An 18,551-nucleotide genomic window follows, 5' to 3' on the forward strand; every position below is an offset into this window, starting at 1 on the left:
TGATAGGGTCCTCTGACTACAATGGATGTGGTGTCTTAGCTCACTTGATGGCAGAAATGCTCACTCGTAAATTTGTAATATACAGTACCTTGCACACACATTTAATTATAATTCCTAGACTAACATAGATTAATTGGGTTAAGAACAGTGGTACTTCTATTTACGAACATCTTTAGTAACAGAAAAATTCAGGTTATGAAACGCCTCCTCAGAGAAATATTATCTCGAGTTACGAAGGAAAATTCAGGATATTTAAGAAAAAAATGGCCACTGGATTCATAGCCCCCAAATTCCACCAAACATTAACATCCTGTATCTTGATTTGCGTGGTGGGATAGAGCGGATCTACAATTGGCTATCACAGTTGCATCCCATTTGTTAGGAGGGATGTCAATCTTTACCCATGATACACATCTTGTATCTTGGTTTGTGTGCCGAGATAGAGCCGGTCTTCCACTGGCTATCGGCGTAACATCTTCCTAGCATCCCATTGGATAGGAGGGATGTCAATTTTTACCCATGATGTTTTTCTTTTTCCTTGGACACTTGTCACCGAGCGATTTCACATGCTGTCACAAGCTAGTGCACATTGGAAAAGTCGAACTTTATCTTGAGTTTTTTTTTTTTTTGTGTGTGTGTGTGTTTTGGAAGTTTATTCATTGGAATAGATTAGGCTATTTCATGTTACGAAATTACTTCTGGAACAAATTAATTCCGTAAGTAGAGCTGCCACTGCAACTGCTTCCATAGACTTTAGTGTGAGTGTCATCAGCGCATGAGTACGGAGCTAGGCAACCATTTTCCACAATAGTTTTGTTTGCCGCATGCACAGAAGTACCTAAACAACTTAAAAGAAGCAATGTCAGTCAGTTGGGACTTATTTCAAATGCATTTATAATTTTCCTGATCAGTTGTTAACTCGATTTTTGTAAAGTGTGATCCTTTATCTTTAAAATAATGTTTTTCCATTCCTGTCAAACCATATAACATAGTTCTGTATTACTCACCCTCGATGCTTGATCCTGGCTTCAAGTTGAGACTTCCCATCAGAGAACACATAGACACAGTCACACTAGGCGTCAATGGATGGGCCTCTGCCTCCAGGACAACTACAATCTGTGTAGCGTGAAGAACAACTTTGTGCAACGACAAAGCCAAAGCACTGATACTGCTGGCTTTCCACAGGCCTTGACTTTGATGAGGTGGAGAAAAGGCCCTGGCTGGCATCTTTGCAGGGGATGAATGAGGGGAAGAGGAGGTATTCCAAGTGTGGTTTGGCATAATTTTCTTCAGGTAGGCTTTGGCCTGCTCTAGCTTAACCACCGTTGGGTTGACTTTCAAGGGGCGAGAGAACTGTAAATTCAGTTCAGCTGTGGAGGGAAGTGGAAAGATGGAATTAGATACAATTAAATGAAAACACACAGTGCTATTGACATTTCACTTCAAGTTTACTGGAATAGATTCAGGGCTGTCCTTAAAAAACAGAAGATCTGTGCTTGAATGTGTAATATTTATGACGTGACAAGTGAAAAAGCAGATATCAAGGGAGCAAAAAGGAGCAATGCTTTCAGGTAGCCAGTGACAAATATATTGTCATCATGATCACACACATTAACTGGTCTTGGGACTTTGCAGGTCTTCCAATTTCTATGGTTTTGCAACACTGGACGGGAAATTGAATTTTCTAGTACATTCATTTTATGGCAGGCAATTTCATGATGGGTTATTTAGTATTTTCAAATGCCAAAAGAAGGCTCCTCGATCATAGTGTTAACCCAGGATAAAACATTAAATACAGTAGTAAGGTGCGGCCTTGTTCGTAATTTGAAAAGCCGCCATAATTGAACTTATTTAATTTCGTTCCATGAAAAAATACTAACTTCATCAGTGTTCTATGGGGCAAAATATGCTGCTACCAAACCCACAGAACCCTGGAATTTATCACGTCTCCTAAATCAAACTTCAAATCTCTCTTCTCTGATCGCTCAGATTTTCTTACAAGAATGTGTTAGAGAACAGATGGTCTCGGCCGCACTCTCCTGTTCTTATAATCAAACATATACATAACATAAATGAATGTGGAAGAGCATGAAAGGGAATCTTTTGTTCATGAGAAACATAAATTCAAGACCTCTTTTAATTGTGCCTTTGTGTACTGCAGTCTTCAAACACTTGACTGGAATTCGCCGAGACACATGAATTAACTCCATGCCGTGTTACACCACTTCCATTATCCAATTTTTCCACTTGGTCATGATGATGGGCTAGGGAAGCAGCTGAAAACAAGACCAGCTGCTTTTCGTGGTATCCCTAAGGCACTAGTGCTTTTAAGGGGAATTAGGCCTTCCGTATGTCTCGTTCCCAGGTACAACAACTAGCTGCAGCACTGCCAGGAGAGGCAATGTATACACGCACGCACGCACGCGCGCACGCACGCACGCACGCACGCGCGCACGCATACACACACACACACACACACACACACACACACACACACACACACAAATCACTGCAACCAAGATTATTCTGTTTAATCCAGTTGAAGCAAGGCAGATGGTAAAAAGGAAGGCTGGAACTGGAGGGCAGATAGGTGCAATTTGCTGTGCAATGTACCTTATCATTTCCACCTGACTTAGAACAGGAAATTTTCCGGAGATGGAATAAAACCATTGGATGCAGCTGTTCATTTAGAACACCTCTAACTTTCTTCACTCATCTATCCTCCCCTCTCTGCTTCATGGAGCTCATCTTCTTGCCTCTTTCCTCTTTTACTCAATCAGATTTTTTTCATTTTCCACCAAGCCCCAGCCTAATCAAGTCCACTGTGGTTCTAATCACGTCAAGTTGCCTTTTGTCACAGTCAGGGCTGTGCCCGGTTCTGTGTTCTTTGCCCGACTGTCAACATCAAGTGTCCCTTTCTGTAGCCACTCAGACCCTTCTCCCAACTAAATACCAACATGTTTGTGACCTCTGCAGAAAATGTGCTTTGTTGGATCCCTTTCTCACTGGGAGCAGCACTGCTTTCCCAGTTCACATATAGTGCTACTCCACTAAACCGTGGTTCATTGTTATTATGCCATCACTACAGTCAGTATCCGAGTGACGACTAAGATTGGTTCCGACAAACCAGTTGTAAGTCAGATCGCAAATTGGAGCATATACAAAATGGTCGACCTGAAGGTAAATTAAAAGTGTGTTCTGCCAAATATCCGTCATCCTTAATTAGTTCATCAAATTCTTCAACAAATGCTTTAGCCGCACGCGCATCACTGCTAACAGCTTCACCTTTCGATAACATGTGGTGAACCTGATAACACTGTCGAAACCGACGAAACCACCCAGCACTCCCTGTGAATCCACGTGAAGTGTATTCTTCACCTGTACCTTCTTTCAACATGCAAAATAAACAGTAAATGAAAATAAAATTGTACTGTATAGTAAGAGATATTACTGTGACGGTATCTAGTCACTGAGTGTAGTGATACAATGCTGCTGTGAGTGAGAGATGCTGCACTGCGATATCTGACATACACGATGCTGGGCTGCCACAACTATCTTGCGAACTGCGCTGCCAGTAAAATCACACCTAATGGGCATTTGCTGGATGGGGTTGTTAAGTACGGGTTGTCATAACTCAGATCCTAATTGTATTTCACAATTTCTTCATAGGTTTTTACAGTATTGTATTATCATTGCATGTGGGAAAAGGAGAGCCGCAGTTTGTGATAATACAAACTAGCTTCTGGTCTACTCGATGTAATTTTAAGGTTTTTTTACTTAAAATATTCCAAATATTGCTTTGCTCCACAGTATTCTGAATTCTTAATAATACTATAAATTCAACACTGGCTTTTGGTGACTACTACTTTTTCTTTCGGCTTGTTCCGTTATGGGGTCACTACAACATGTCATCTTTTTCCATGTAAGCCTTAACCTATCTCCTGAATCTTCCTCTCTCACACCAATTGTCCCCATGTCTTCCCTCACAATCTCCATCAACCTTTTCTTTAGTCTTCCTCTTGCTCGTTTGCCTGGCAGGTCCATCCTCAGCACCCTTCCATCAATACACTCACTCTCTCACCTCTGGAAATGTCCAAACCATTGAAGTCTGCTCTCTTGCATGTTGTCTCCAAAACATCCAATTTTGGCTGTCGCTCTAATGAACTAATTTCTAATCTGACCCAACCTGCTCACACAACATCATCATTTCTGCCACCTACAGTTCTGCTTCCTGTTGTCTCTTCAGTGCCACCACATCATGGCCGGCCTAATCACAGTTTTATACACTTTGCCCTTCATCCTAGCAGAGACTCTTCTGTGACATAACACACCAGATACCTTCATCCAGCTGTTCCAACCTGCTTGGACCTGTTTCTTCACTTCCTTACCACACTCACCATTGCTCTGGATTGTTGACCCCAAGTATAGTAAGTTGTCCCCCCTTGCTATCACTTCTCCCTGGAGCTTTACTCTTCCCCCTCCACCCCTCTCATTTACGCACATACAGTATATTATGTTTTACTTTGGCTAATCTTCGTTTCTTTAGATGAATGGTCATATTTGTTTGGCACAGTTTTACAATGGATGTCCTTCCTGACGCAACCCTCTGCATTTATCTGGGTTTGGGACCGGACTACAGATTGCACTGGCTTGTGCCTCCATAGGGCTGCATTGGCTTTTGGTGACTCAGAGAGCTAAAAAAGAAGACAACAGATTGTACAGGATTCTCTATTTGGCTTTCGGTACCCTGAAATCCCCGACTTGTGCAAATTAGAGCAACTTAATACTCATTTCTACACTCGCATATGGTTAAAACATACCTAATATACAACTATTCTCTCACCTGACATCTGGACTTTTGGCCCATTTTACACTTTGCTTTCACCCGACCCTGCTCAGACAGTGGGCTAGGTGGCAATGAGTGAATTTAGGCTGTTGTAGTGGAGGATTCTGCATCCATCGACCGGAGGATCACTCCTCCAGGGATGCTGCAGTGGAGGATTCAACACTGACTAACCGGGGCAGGTCCCAAGGAGAACAACTTTTCTGTAGGTATTATTCATTGAATTAAATGCACTCCAGTACTGTTTAAGCTAACATAATATAGCAGCATCTTACGTGATTTATGTCACCCATGGAGCATCCATTTCAGCCCTGTTGTGCTAGAAGCAGGATAGCTCCATGTCTCATCACTTCCCAAGGTTTCCTTTTCTTCACTAATTGGGGGAGAATTGTTTATTTTTGTGACCTTGGGGCTTATGCCCTTCAAAACTATTGTGATGAAAAACTGCAAAAATAATTTATGGATTTAGCTGTCATACAGCACAAATTTTAACTTGCAATAAGTTCTTACAATTCATACATTCTTACACTTATCAGAACAAATATGCCTCTAAATTTGCATGAAACTTTGCAATTGGAAGTTCTGTCATGCATTAAATCTTGTGCGACCTCTGTGAACCTTGCGAAATGTCAGCAAACCTCAAAGTTTCAAATGTACCTGTTGGGCCTCAGATAATTTTAAATACAATTCCTGGCTTTTTCCAGCATCGTCCTCAATGTGTTTATTCACAAGATAAGATTCAGACACCCCAACAGGTATTTCAAGATTGTTGCCGTAAAAAGGAAGGCCTAACAGAGGAGAGGGCATCAGTTCTGTAGTAAAAAACAAAAAACCAAAAAACTCTTGTTTCAAAATTTTAAAGAACACTCCTTGACATGCACATGCTGTGGGAGTGCTTACGAACTGTGAGAACATGGGAATTGGATAAAATATGATTATGAAACAAGTTACCTTGCATTTTTAGCAAGATCAAGCGTGACAACGTTGCCCCTTTGAACCTGCTGTGTGTGTGTGCAACACCCACAAAGTTCGTTTTCATCTCTTCCCTCCTTTGATTCTGACATTGACATTTTATGCTTGAGTTTTGACAGCAGAGAGGCTATGTAAGACAGGTGGTGATGTGTCCAATTACACGCTGCCTGTGTGCAATCTATGTGTGTGAACACAAATGCTTGAAGGGTATTTCCAGAATCCCAAATTCACACAAAGAAACTTGTATATTTAAGGCTAGCGACACATAACTCAGATTCCATCTGAATTGAATTACAATAGTTCTAGATGGTTTGGAGGTGCACAAGCTTGTATAAAGAAACTGACAATAATTCTTAGAAGCCGTACTTTGACGGAAACCAGGAATATAGGAGAGTAATGGTTCCAATTTGTTGTAGCTAATCTATCACCTCCTGCCTCATTGGAGAGAAGGTTGATCTCTTGCTTCCAAATGGTAGCAGTTACATCTTTGAACTTACCGACTGACCTGCTACGAGACTGGAACTGTTTAGAGAAGATGGCAAAGGGGAAAAAAAAGATAGTGTCTGAGGGTGATTAATTAGATTAGAAAACAAAAGACTGACCTAGCATTTAATGATCACTGAAGATCCAAGAACTCGCACATCTGAAAAATCAGTTTGTATCTGCATTAGTTATGTTAGCTGCATTGAGTGACGACTGTGCTGAGACACCATACAGTCTAAAGTAAGGAGACTTTCACACTATGCATCATTCAGCGGGTAGGTTGGATTGGTCAGATGAAATAAACATTACAAAAATTGCTAGCACATTGATTTCATTAAGCAGCAAAAAGTAGCCTCATATTGGTATGTACTCCCATTGACATTTCATTCAAATGAATAAAATTTTACTAAAGAAAAACCCTTAAATGATGTGACATGAAAATGATGAAAGTATAAAATAAAAAAATAAAAAAATCACTGAAAATGAAATACTGAAGATGAAGCATTATTTTATGTATGCAATAAATGTGGTCTAACAAAAAAAAAAGATCCCTTAAAATATCTAAAACAATATCAACAACACTCAATATGACTTTGGCACCTGTCAACAGGTATTTTGGCTTACTCCTGAAATAGATTCTCCAGCAACCTCGGGATGGTGCCTTCTTGAGACTGCATTTCACAGATTCAACAGGACTTAGATTAAGTTCTGTATCCTGTTAAAGTACCCATTACCTAAAGATGAGACCAACCTTTGACAATGGGGAGTAGATTTTGGCTTATAATACCATTATAGTTTCAAAATTTCATGATACAATGCAAAAATGGACCAAAGCAGCCCAGATGGTACATGCGTCTCCTCAAGTGTTTTACAGTAAGAACAGTGTTATGTGTAAAGACAGTACAGACACATTGGAAATTAACTCCCTCTGTTAAAGAAAGAAAAGCCCACAACAGTTAATGAACTGATGAAACCGGAATTTACCAAAATGTATGTTGATGTCCCACAAAGCTTCTGTAAGTCTTTCAGAACAGTGGAATAAAATCCTTTGGACAGATGAGACTACACTTGAGAGATTTATGGCAGGTCAAAATTAATGCAAAATAATGTTTATAAAGAAAAGAACTGATCAATTAAGTTCTGGGGGCTTTGTTCCATCAGGCACAAGCAAAGCCTCTAGTATTTGTGGTGGGTAGAGTGCACTCTCAAAACTATTGAGCCATTCTGAAGTGAAATGTATTGCCCAATGTCAGAAAGGCCAGGTAATTGGTAGCTTGATGAGGAAAAAGCTCCAAAACACAACTAGAAAACACCAAAGTATGGCCAGGTACAAAATTTTAGACTATTCTGAAATGGCATTCCAGGAGCCCTGATCTAAAACCCAGCGAACAACTGTTGAAGGAGTTGAAACACATAATATGAGGAAGGCATACTTTAAACCTGAGACGGATGAAGTGGTTTACCCAAGAGTCACGGGCCACGATAACTAGCAAGAGTTGCATACATTGTTTATATGTAGTGACGGCCTCAAAAGGTTGTGCCACAAAATCAAATTGTTGAACAATTGTAGTGTACCATCACAAAAGTTTTTTTAACAAATATTTTGTTTCTTGTTAGTTGTTTTATTGATGATATTTTAATTTTGTTTTTCTCTGATGTTTTTTTAGAAATGTGTCTATAAAGGTTGATGTGAGTGAAGAGAAACCAGTAGCACACGTGGTCAATTCCTCATATTTCCAGCATACGGTGATCCACGGGCTCTGAGGGTGGCAGTGGCAAACTCACACTATGCCTGGATCCTGTCTATGTCATTTGCCAGAATGCTCTTTGTCTGTGTGTGTGATTACAAGTAAAGTTATATTGTAGCTATTGTAATGCGTGTGGTCATTCCCCTGTCTTGTGCGCACTTTCTCCTGGGAACAGCCTCATCTACCCTGATTACTCCATGTATATATTCCCCCGCCTCTTACGATGTTGTTTGCCAGTTGCACCTCGCCGTCACGTTCCAGAATTTCCTTGTTCCATGCCAATGGACTCTTTGCAAGCTTGAGCCTGCTTTGATTTTGACCTCGCCTTTTTGGACTGTCTGCCTCTGTGGATTGATTAAATGCTCTTCTCAAACTCCATCTTGTCCCTGGAGTTGTGCATTTTAGTTCCAATCGTGTGTTCTGCCCATGGCAGAATAAACTGGCCAAGACATGGACCCAGTGAACTCAGACCTTGTGTGCAAAACCCTCCAGCCTCCGGGACAATGCAACTCAGAGAAAGAGGAACAACTTGCTTCCCTCCGGCTTCATCTGAAGGAGCTCTTAGAGCAGCAGGTCACCATGATGAGGCAAGTAGCCTCACACTTCGATGTCCTTGTAAACATGATCCAGAAGAATTACTCAGAAATGAGAGTTCCACCAGGCATCTGTGTCCTTTCTGGGATTTGTGATAGCTCAAAGGGAGAGCTAAATGGATCTCAGCAAAGTCAAATTGGCCCACTCCAAAGTCATGCAAGAAGTTTCACAGGTTCCTAGTTTTCACGAACTTCTACCACGAGTTCATTAGGAACTTCAGCACACCAGCCTCACCGTAACATGATCTTAGCTCTCCACACGGAGCCTTTGTGTGGGATCTGTTGTGTCAGACCACCTTTAAAAAAGTGAAATCAAGTTTTAGCTCTGCTCCTATTCTCACCTTGCCGGATCCCAGTCAGCAATTTATAGTATAGGTTGATGCTTCTGACGCTGGTATAGGTTAAGTCCTCTCTCAGAAATATCAAGGACGGCAGATTGCATTCTTCTACAAATCTCTGCGTAAAACTGTGCCAAACTAATGTGCGTTCATCTGAGATGATACGCTGTGGTGACCCCTAACGGGACAAGGCAGAAGGCAAAGAAGAACCCATCTCTCTAAGAAAATTACGTGCGCAGAAAGAAATTATGACTCCTGTCACTCTGTCTTCGGGTTTTCATCCAGAAACCAACAGGCCGACCGATAGGCTAAACCAAGACCTGGAGATGACCATGTCTCACCTCACAAGACTCACACTCCTGGAGTCAGAAGCTGGTTTGGGTCGAGTTCTTGCACAATTCTCTCCCCTCTGCATCCACTGGTCTGTCTCCTTTTCATATCGTGGAAGCTTATCAACCAATTCTGTTTACTGCCATTTGCCCTGAGTCTTTGGTCCCTTCTGCCTTGGTGAGAGGCTGCAGGAGGACCTGGGAGCGAACCCGGCAAATACCACTACACCGAGGGTGGTCCGAAAAGACAGCGGCTGACCGTAAAAGGACACTGGCCCTCAAGTATAGAGTGGGTTAACAAGTATGCCCCTCTACAAAGCATTCCCCACTGTGAGTAGAGTCCTGGATGCTCGCTCCCAGGTTCATTGGGTCCTTTCCTATCAGTAAGGTCGTCAACATTGTCACCAGGAAGCTGAAGCTGACGAGATCCAAGCAAGTCCACCCGACATTCCATGTCAGCCTGCTCGACCCTGCCCAGATGTTCCCGCTGGTTTCACCTCTCACCTCCCGCCTGGGTTGTGGACAGGGGTCTTGTCTTCTCGGTGAGGTGGCTGTTGTCTTCCCGTAATGGGGGGCCGGGGATGCAGTATTTAGTGGACTGGTAGGGTTGCTGCCCTGTACGCTTGGATCCCGTTGAGGTTCATTTTCAAGGGTCCTGGCTGTTAGGGGGTGGGGTACTGTCATGGGTGAGGCTCCCCAACTGTGCTTCATCTACACTGATTACTCCATGTATATATTACTTCGTATCTCACTCTGTCCTTTGCCAGTTCATTGCATCTGGTCGTCACCTTCCAGCATTTCCTCGTTCCACGTCAATGACCCTTTGTAAGCTAAACACTACCTTGTTTTGGACCTTACCTTTTTGCCTCATAATTGCAAAACTGCTGCCTTTTTGGACTGCCTGTGTACTGACCACAGGTTTATTATATCCACTTCTTGAACTGCACCTTGTCTCCGGAGTCATGAATTTTGGGTCCAATCCTGTGCTCTACCCATGAGTGTATGTCATCTTGCTATGTTCAAAGGAAATACCTGTAATTAATGTACTGTGCATGATGATTGATTATGTGTGTGTGTGCGTATATATATATATATATCTATCCCCATCCATTTTCTGAGCCGCTTATCCTCACTAAGGTCGCGGGAGTGCCGGAGCCTATCCCAGCTGTCAACGGGGTACAGCCTGAACTGGTAGACAGCCAATCGCAGGTTACATGAAGACAGACAACAGTTGCACTCACAGTCACACCTAAGGGCAATTTAGAGTCTCCACTTAATGCATATTTTAGTAGAGTCTCCACTTATATAAAATCGTGAGTGAATTTGAAATGCACCATATGGGAAGTATACTTTTTTCCCCCACTTCCGGTGTCCTTTGAAAGAAGCAGATGGGTAGATGGAAATCTGTGTGTGGCTGTGTAGTGTTTTTGCTGTTTTGTACAGAGCAGCATTGTACTGTGCTGAATGATCCTTATTGGACAGATAGGCTAAGGGCTTTCTGTGAATAGCACGAAAGGATGTGCGTGGCTGAGGGGGCAAAATTCTTCCTCGAACCTTCATCAATCACAACTAAAGTGTGGTGGGTCTACTGGGATCAGGGAGCTAAACTGTGAAGGATTTCCTGCGCCTACACACACTGTTCATGGATTCATGAAATCCTCAAAGGGATGAGGAAGTTCTACTCATTCATCCACTCAGAAGCCCACTCATACAGTTGTTTATTGCAGATCAATTTGGAGAAAATGTAAGACAAACCCATGGGTCAAGATATTTAGCTTCAAGGTACTCATTTGGATGTAATTGTAAAAATAGATGGCCAAACCCTGTGAGAAAGCAAATCCATGATAAACACACACACAGACATACACAATGTAGTCCTAGAGAGCTTTAACACATAAGTTCTGAAACACATTTAAAAAATATGTCGAACAACATCATTTTAAGTTTTATCTTTGAAGAAAACTTTTGGTGAAAAGTGAATTAGTCCTACCAGGTCCATTGAGGAAGTCTTTAATTTGAAGGCATAGCAAAGGCGGAGGAATGCCTGTCTCACTGTCCACCTCACCTGCTGCTGTCTGGAGCCAAAACACATTATAATCTAGAGACTCAGGCAAGGTCTTCCCTTGGTCTGAACAGAAGTCCACGAGTGGAAACAAAGAACAAAAAAAAAAAAAAACATTTCAGCAGGAAAATATATTATGAGAAGCCATACATTACAACCATTGTTTGTCTTTCTCATACCTTGGGACTTGTAGCCTGATGTCACTCCTCTTAAGGCCACATCAAAAACAGAGACCTCAATTCTCTGTTTGCGGTGGTGGCAGCTGAGAAGAGCGGAAGGTTGGATCACCTGCAGGTAGAGCAGCGGTTCCAGTACCTGCTCAGCAGCACCCCTTCTTCCAGGCTGTCTTACAATTGTCACCCCCAGCGCTTGGCGTGCTGAGGAGCGGTGGGGGGTTGACAAGGAGTTGAGGGAGAGCACACTTCCCCTCAGCATGGGGGACACAGGGTTGGAGATATTGCTGTTGAGGATGTCTTCAGCAGTCAAGTCTGTCAGAGTAACCTGGCCAGAAGTGTCCGGAGACGCAGAGGTCGAGCCTGGAGGAGACTCAGACAGGATTTCAGGGTGGTTGAGAGTACTCTTTCCTACCTGAAGGTATACATAGATTCCCAAGTTAATTATAATATAATAATGCATACCACATTTTCATTCATAGAATCATTCATTCACTCCACAGTCACATCACAGTGGTAATAAGTTTCTTGTGTAGTCACAGCTGCCCGGGGGAAGCAGGAGTGCCATTCTGCACCTGAGGCCACGATGATGGGCGCGAGGGTGGGGATACGAAACGGCAACCCTCTAGCTGAACGGTATACTTACCCTCTGCACCACACAAACCCCAATTTAACTATGAAAAAATGAATATTCCTTTTCACCAGTTAACTCTCTGTAAACTGTTCAATGGCCAATTGCCATTTTTTGTCTGATCGTGGCATGCAACATTGACAGCCAATGTTTCTCCATTGTCCACGATTGGTTTTGAACTGTTTAAAGAGGAAAAAAAAACCCTGAATGAACATTCTCCAATGTTGTGTCTTGGGAATTTCAGCATGTTCAGTGCATGATTTTAAATGCATGAATGGACACCATTAAGAGTGTGAAGGCCCAGTGGCAGCAGTGGATTGCAATAACATGAGTTGTTAAGATTTTTAAAAAAAATAAATAAATAAACAAAATGAGATCCTCCATCATGGGTACAGGACCCTAGAATAATTTAAGGACAGGACCAAATTATTTCCAGTGATATGTATCATTTGGAAACAAAGTATTCTTGGACTGGACTGAATTGGTACCTGGATACCAAACACAAAACAATTTTCATGACTTAAAGAAGTGTTCTAGGTCTTATAAGTTTGACATTACATTCACCTGCTTCGATAAGTGATTTTCACTTGTTGTTACACAGACACAAAGGGCCACACACACACACACACGCGCGCGCGCACACGCACGCACACACACACACACACACACACACACATTCGGGCCAGTTATGACCACTGACTCCAGTGGGAGCTTTCAAGTCATACTTTTTTGTATACCTTTTCAATGAGGTCTATCCTATCTTGCGTGATGTCTAATGAAGTGCTGGCCTGTGGGGGATTAGAACATTCATAGGCCATGACAGACAGCCTACTAGCAGTCAGAAAGATGTCGAAGGGGATAAAGCTGAGGTTTTTGGTAATGGTGGATTTATGCGAGGGCCTGGCTATGCAGTGGTGACTGGTTCCACTCTGCTGTTCAATCTGGACAATTCGGATGCGAGCACTATCGCTGCCGAATCCGCTGTCCTGCCCGTTCCCACTGTGACGAGATGAACTGTCGATGCTTGCCAAGGAGCCTCGACTGCTCTGCTTCTGCTCATGTTTACGCATCTGCATTCAGGCACACAGAGAAGAAAACAAAGGCCACATTTGATTCTCAAGTTTCTAGTTACTGCTTATATTGTACGTCTGGAATTGTCACAAACCCTAACCCTAACCTAACCACCACAACCCCAATGGCTGATTAAATATCATTACAAAGAGAACAACAGTGCAGTTACTGATACGTACAGGGGGTAGGGAAAATTTTAAGAACCACCTCACATTTTTCAATCTATTAAATTGGATTCAAAATCATTTAAGTTCATTTTTCCCCATTAATGTACACATAGCACACTGGATTGGTAGAAAAGATTGAATTGTTGAAATTTATACTGATTTCTTAAAAGGGAAACACAAATCTCAAAGCCACAGTATTCAGACCCTTTACCGTAACACATGTTTAACTCAAGTGCTGTCTATTTCTTCTGATCATCCTTGAGATAATTATACAGCCTCATTGGAGTCCAGCTGTGTTTGATTATACTGATTGGACTTGTTTAGGAAAGCCACACCTGTCTATATAAGACCTTACAGCTCACAGTGCATGTGAGAGCAAATGAGAATGATGAGATAAAAGGAACTGCCTGAAGAGCTCAGAGACACAATTGTGGCAAGGCACAGATCTGGCCAAGGTTACAAAAAATGCTACATTTAAGGTTCCTGACAGTACAGTGGCCTCCATAATCCTTAAATGGAAGATGTTTGGGACAACTAGAATCCTTCCTAAAGCTGGCTGTCCAGCCAAACTGAGCAATCGGGAGGAGAGCCTTGGTGAGAGAGGTAAAGAAGAACCCAAAGATCACTGTGGGTGAGGTCCAGAGATGCAGTCGAGAGATGGGAGAAAGTTCTAGAAAGTCAACTATAACTATAGCCATCCACCAGATGGGGCTTTGTAGCAGTGCAGCCTGATGAAAGACTCTCCGTATTGCAAGACACATAATAGCCTGCATGGAGTTTGCTTAACAAAAAAAAAAAACAACAACACCTGAAGGATCAAAGATAATGAGAAATTAGATTCTCTGGTCTGATTAGACCAAGAGAGAACTTTGTGGCCATAATTCTTAAACAGTATGTGTGGAGAAAACCAGGCACTGCTCATCACCTGTGCAATGGAGTGCCTACAGCGAAACATGGTGGTGGCAGCATCATAATGTGGGGATGTTTTTCACCTGATGAAACAGGACGACTGTTTGTAATACAAGAAAAGATGAATGACCAAATACAAGGGTATCCTGGACAAAAACCTTCTCCGGAGTACTCAGACATGTGACATACTTGTTGCAAAATTCCCAAAAAGAACCATGGCTATATTAGCTCAAAAGGGTGCTTTTACGAAATACTGAGTAAAAGGTCTGAATATTTATGGGTGTCTGATATTTCAGTTTTTATTTTTTAATAAATCTGCAAACATTTCTACAATTAATTTTTTTTCTGTCAATATCATTGATGTGTGTACATTAAAGGGGAAAAATGAACTTAAATGATTTTAGCAAATGACTGCAAAATAAAAAAAGAGAGAGAGAGCCTGAAGACTTTCCGTCGTGTATGAAATATTTTTTGGTTAATCTAACCACAGCAGACACCTAAACTACAATAACTAAAAACAAATCTTGGGGAAAAAAGATGACAATGATCAAAATGAACAATGTGAAGAAAAAGTTTTAACACTCAAAAACAAAATGACCCAGACCAAACCCATTCATTGGAATTAATGAAAAGAACATCGCTGAGTATCAAAAAAACATGAGAGCATTTTTGTCTTTGTAGAGAGTTCTTGTGTCCTTTTCCTTTACAAGACATAAACCAAATAGCTGAGTTGATTGAAACCATGGACCAATTGACCAATGAAAGGGAGCATCGTATAGCCACAAAAAACATTAAAGGCATGCTGTGGGAGCTTTTTTGTGGTCACTAACATAATTAAGCAATTCTGAAATATTGACGATATCTTGAAAGACGGGCTTCACTCCAGTAAAATCCAATTGCTTTTTGCAGTGGCTGTGGTATCACGCATAAGGCAGCCCAAATTGTATGCTGGGCTCCAGATGCAGAGCGTTCCAACTATTGTGGTCATAAATGAGACTTTATGGCCACAAATCATGTTTCGAGATTAGAATGCAGTGATTCAAACAACAAAGCAAAAAAACAATGTTCAATCTGCAAAACATGGCATCCTCATGACCACGAAATTGCTGTAATTGTCTATCAATGGAAAGAAAATGACACGTAATAACTTGACAGCAGTAGAAATCGTACCAAAAGATATGGTACGGAGGGCAAATGAAACAAACTCAAAATGATGACTCTGTTCATATGTCTATAATAATTAAACACTCGGATTATAAAGGCCTGCATAATTTAGGTGCCTTATGGTCAACCATGTTTGCAGACCACATTAGTCGCTGTACGTTCGGTTAGCTACTGCTTTTTTGAGTGTTTATATTAGTTTGGAAAAGGGAGCTTCCAATAGACGCAAGGTGTGGTGAATGTTATTCTATCCTGATCAACATGCACATGGTTGCTATTACAGCATGCACGCTCAGCTGCCCTGTTGCACTCTGCATCACTCCCTCCCACCCACTCCATGGGAATTTTAAATGTATATTATTGCCGTGGCAGAGATAGTGTTTCAAGACCTCTGAGCAAATAGTAAACCCACTGGCAGCACATTAGACAGAATACTTGACTTATTAGATATTTCCTAAACTAAACAGTGTCATCAAAGGCTAAGAACAAGAGCCATATAAAACGCTGCGGCACGCCTGCCTGTTCTGTTCTTTTAGGCCTGGATTTCACAGGAGAGGCCCTGCCAGATCCTTCTTGTTTTCTCTGGCTGATTGTGGATAGGATGTGTGGACTCCTATTTCTGTACAAAACTACGATTTTCCCCAAAAATAAAAGGGGAAGGATTCTGTGCTGTTCTCCAAGAGTGTTGTGTAAAGCAGGTGACGGTTCTGTGGAGGAAAAGAGGTGTTTGAAATGCGCATCAGGGCAATAGAAATGGCCGCTTGATGTGTGCCCCTTGTTGGAGGGGACGAACAGCTGGCAAAGAACCGCAAAATACTTTTTTTGCTGCCCTGTCTCTCTTCATGAGCTTGTGCTATACACATGCATGTGCATGCATACAATTATGGTAAATACTCATTCTTCTTTTTTTACCACCACTGCAAAGACAATGCCTCCTTAGCAAATTCTTGATCTATATTTAGACATACTTTCAAATGGAATATGGGATAATGGGGCACAAAATTGTGGGGTAGAGGAAAAGAAACAATGGGGAAACAAGTTGTTCGAACTGCAGTTTGATGCAAAGCTTGCAATTAGCACATTCACAAACCCAGGATTTAATATGAAATTTCACTTTTAAAAATTAAAGTTGATGACTGGATTTCTTCCAGCATTGCTGGACTTAGTTCTACACCTTTATGATTACTCACAGGCAAGGCGAACAGGTATTAACAACGTATGGATCTGCAGTCTGTAGACTTTAACGTTACGGCAATTTATTCACTGACAGAAGGTAATAAATCCTGAATGCAAACATGCACCAGAGCTACATGCCTGCTCCCAGCTGAAATCCCCTTTCCAACCATTACTTTCTATTACATTATATAATAGCTGCACTGAAACACAGTTTCCACATCCCAGAGTAATCTTTCTCTGGACTTGGGAGATGATCGTGATCGTGCGATGACACACACACACACACGCAACCCACAACCTTCATTGGCCAATCATGATGTCATGCTTCTCACAGTCTCTAGGCATAACCTCCTGGAAAATGGAGGATAATCCCCAAAGTGTGAAACCATGAGTCTCCCAGGTGCCAATCATACCAGTGCGCATCTGTGTGACCCCAATTTCTGTCAGTGGAACTCAGAACAGCTTGGCTAGAGTAAGGCTAATAAGCGGAAGCAAGTGTCACATCATCCAAATGCCACCCGTTTACAGTGTTGGCTTGCTAGTCCAACATGACAAAATACGTTTTACATCTGAATAGCACATATGCACTTGAGTGTTTCCAGATGAATCAAAAGTAGGTTGCAATTCAGGTTGAGAGATCACGGAATAAGAAAAACTGGAGGTTTACACTTGTAGGAAAGTCCATATGGTCTCAAAGGAATATGGTAAATTTAGCATAAGTCACATTCTGGAGGTGAATCTCATGAGTCTATTTAGAAAACACACATCCACAGTGAAGTCCAACTCCTTTTTAATCAGAAGGGATTCACTGGTGAACTGATTTTTTTCAGACGAGCACCAAACAATAAAATACAAGTAAGGACAAGAATGAAACAAAAAGTATACAAAATAAATCTTGTAACACCTTAGTGGTACGCTATATATTGTATTTGCTCCAGGAAGTGAATTTTGGCGATAATGACGAGACATTTTGCTATCTAATATAGCTAAGTACCATTGTAAACCACAACATGTATGCAAATTTCCAAGCTTTTTAGAATGAAAATGACAATAGTACATAGTAACGGCAACGGAGCTACAAATTGAGTTGGTCACAAAATTATTTGTTCCCCAAACTACAGTCAATATGTTTAGTTGCAATCTTTTCCAATATAAAAACATCACTCCATAAATATTACCCTCCCATGATATTAATTTATTCCTTAAGCATATAAAAGTCACCATAATATCAAATGATTAACCCGCAAGTATGAGTGAGTGGGGTTAGTCAAAGAGTGTTGAGCTATCTTTCAGTATTCAATGCTGATTCAGTGTTTGACACAGGTTTCGCGTGTTCTCTGGTGACTGCAGCGGAATTCCCATTAAAATCATAGGAAGCCATATTAGTAAATCTTTGTGACAGAACAATAGAGTTGAACTACTTGCTTGCAGGACGTCTGCTTGGGATTAACTTCTGTTGCTTGACTACATCAGCGATTACAAGTTCACCCCCTATTGCGATTGCGCTACCCGCTATTGTTTAGGAGAAACATAAAGCTGATAGCAGGCCTCTGTTCTTTTGTGCCCAAAGTAGAAAACACTCAAATAGGCTCCACCTTCATCACAAAATAACAACAATAATTCTATACTAAATGCCAAAAAGACTTCAATTGAAGCTTTCATTTTCTTGTGCAAAACAGTGGGTGGAAGGCATTTATAATTTGAAGTCAGCTCTCTCTGTGGGCATTAATGGCAGTCACTAAGTAAAGAAAGGCATCAAAGACAGCCATTTAATACGCTCAACGTTGTATCACTAACAAAGGCAACCTGCAATGCACTTAAACTGAACCACAACAAAGTAGCAATGGCAGGTCGTGACCTCGCAGCTTGGAAATGGAAGCTGAGTGCTTCAGAGT

At 41.6% G+C, this 18,551-nt stretch overlaps 1 protein-coding gene across 5 annotated transcripts in view; it reads right to left on the reverse strand.

Annotated features, from left to right (window-relative positions):
* LOC133500420 (intermembrane lipid transfer protein VPS13B-like) overlaps positions 1-18,551 on the reverse strand; it is a 506,059-nt gene that overhangs the window by 149,273 nt on the left and 338,235 nt on the right. For all 5 annotated transcript variants that reach the window (XM_061819054.1, XM_061819055.1, XM_061819056.1 and 2 more), the window contains exons 35-38: positions 12,910-13,242; positions 11,548-11,956; positions 11,297-11,434; positions 1,008-1,370 (exon numbers count right to left, since the gene is read on the reverse strand). In XM_061819054.1, the coding sequence (XP_061675038.1) occupies positions 1,008-1,370; positions 11,297-11,434; positions 11,548-11,956; positions 12,910-13,242 (1,243 nt within the window). The remainder of the gene's footprint in view (positions 1-1,007; positions 1,371-11,296; positions 11,435-11,547; positions 11,957-12,909; positions 13,243-18,551) is intronic.

This window comes from Syngnathoides biaculeatus, chromosome 5 (genome assembly GCF_019802595.1).
Source record: "Syngnathoides biaculeatus isolate LvHL_M chromosome 5, ASM1980259v1, whole genome shotgun sequence".
Taxonomy (NCBI): Eukaryota; Metazoa; Chordata; class Actinopteri; order Syngnathiformes; family Syngnathidae; genus Syngnathoides; species Syngnathoides biaculeatus.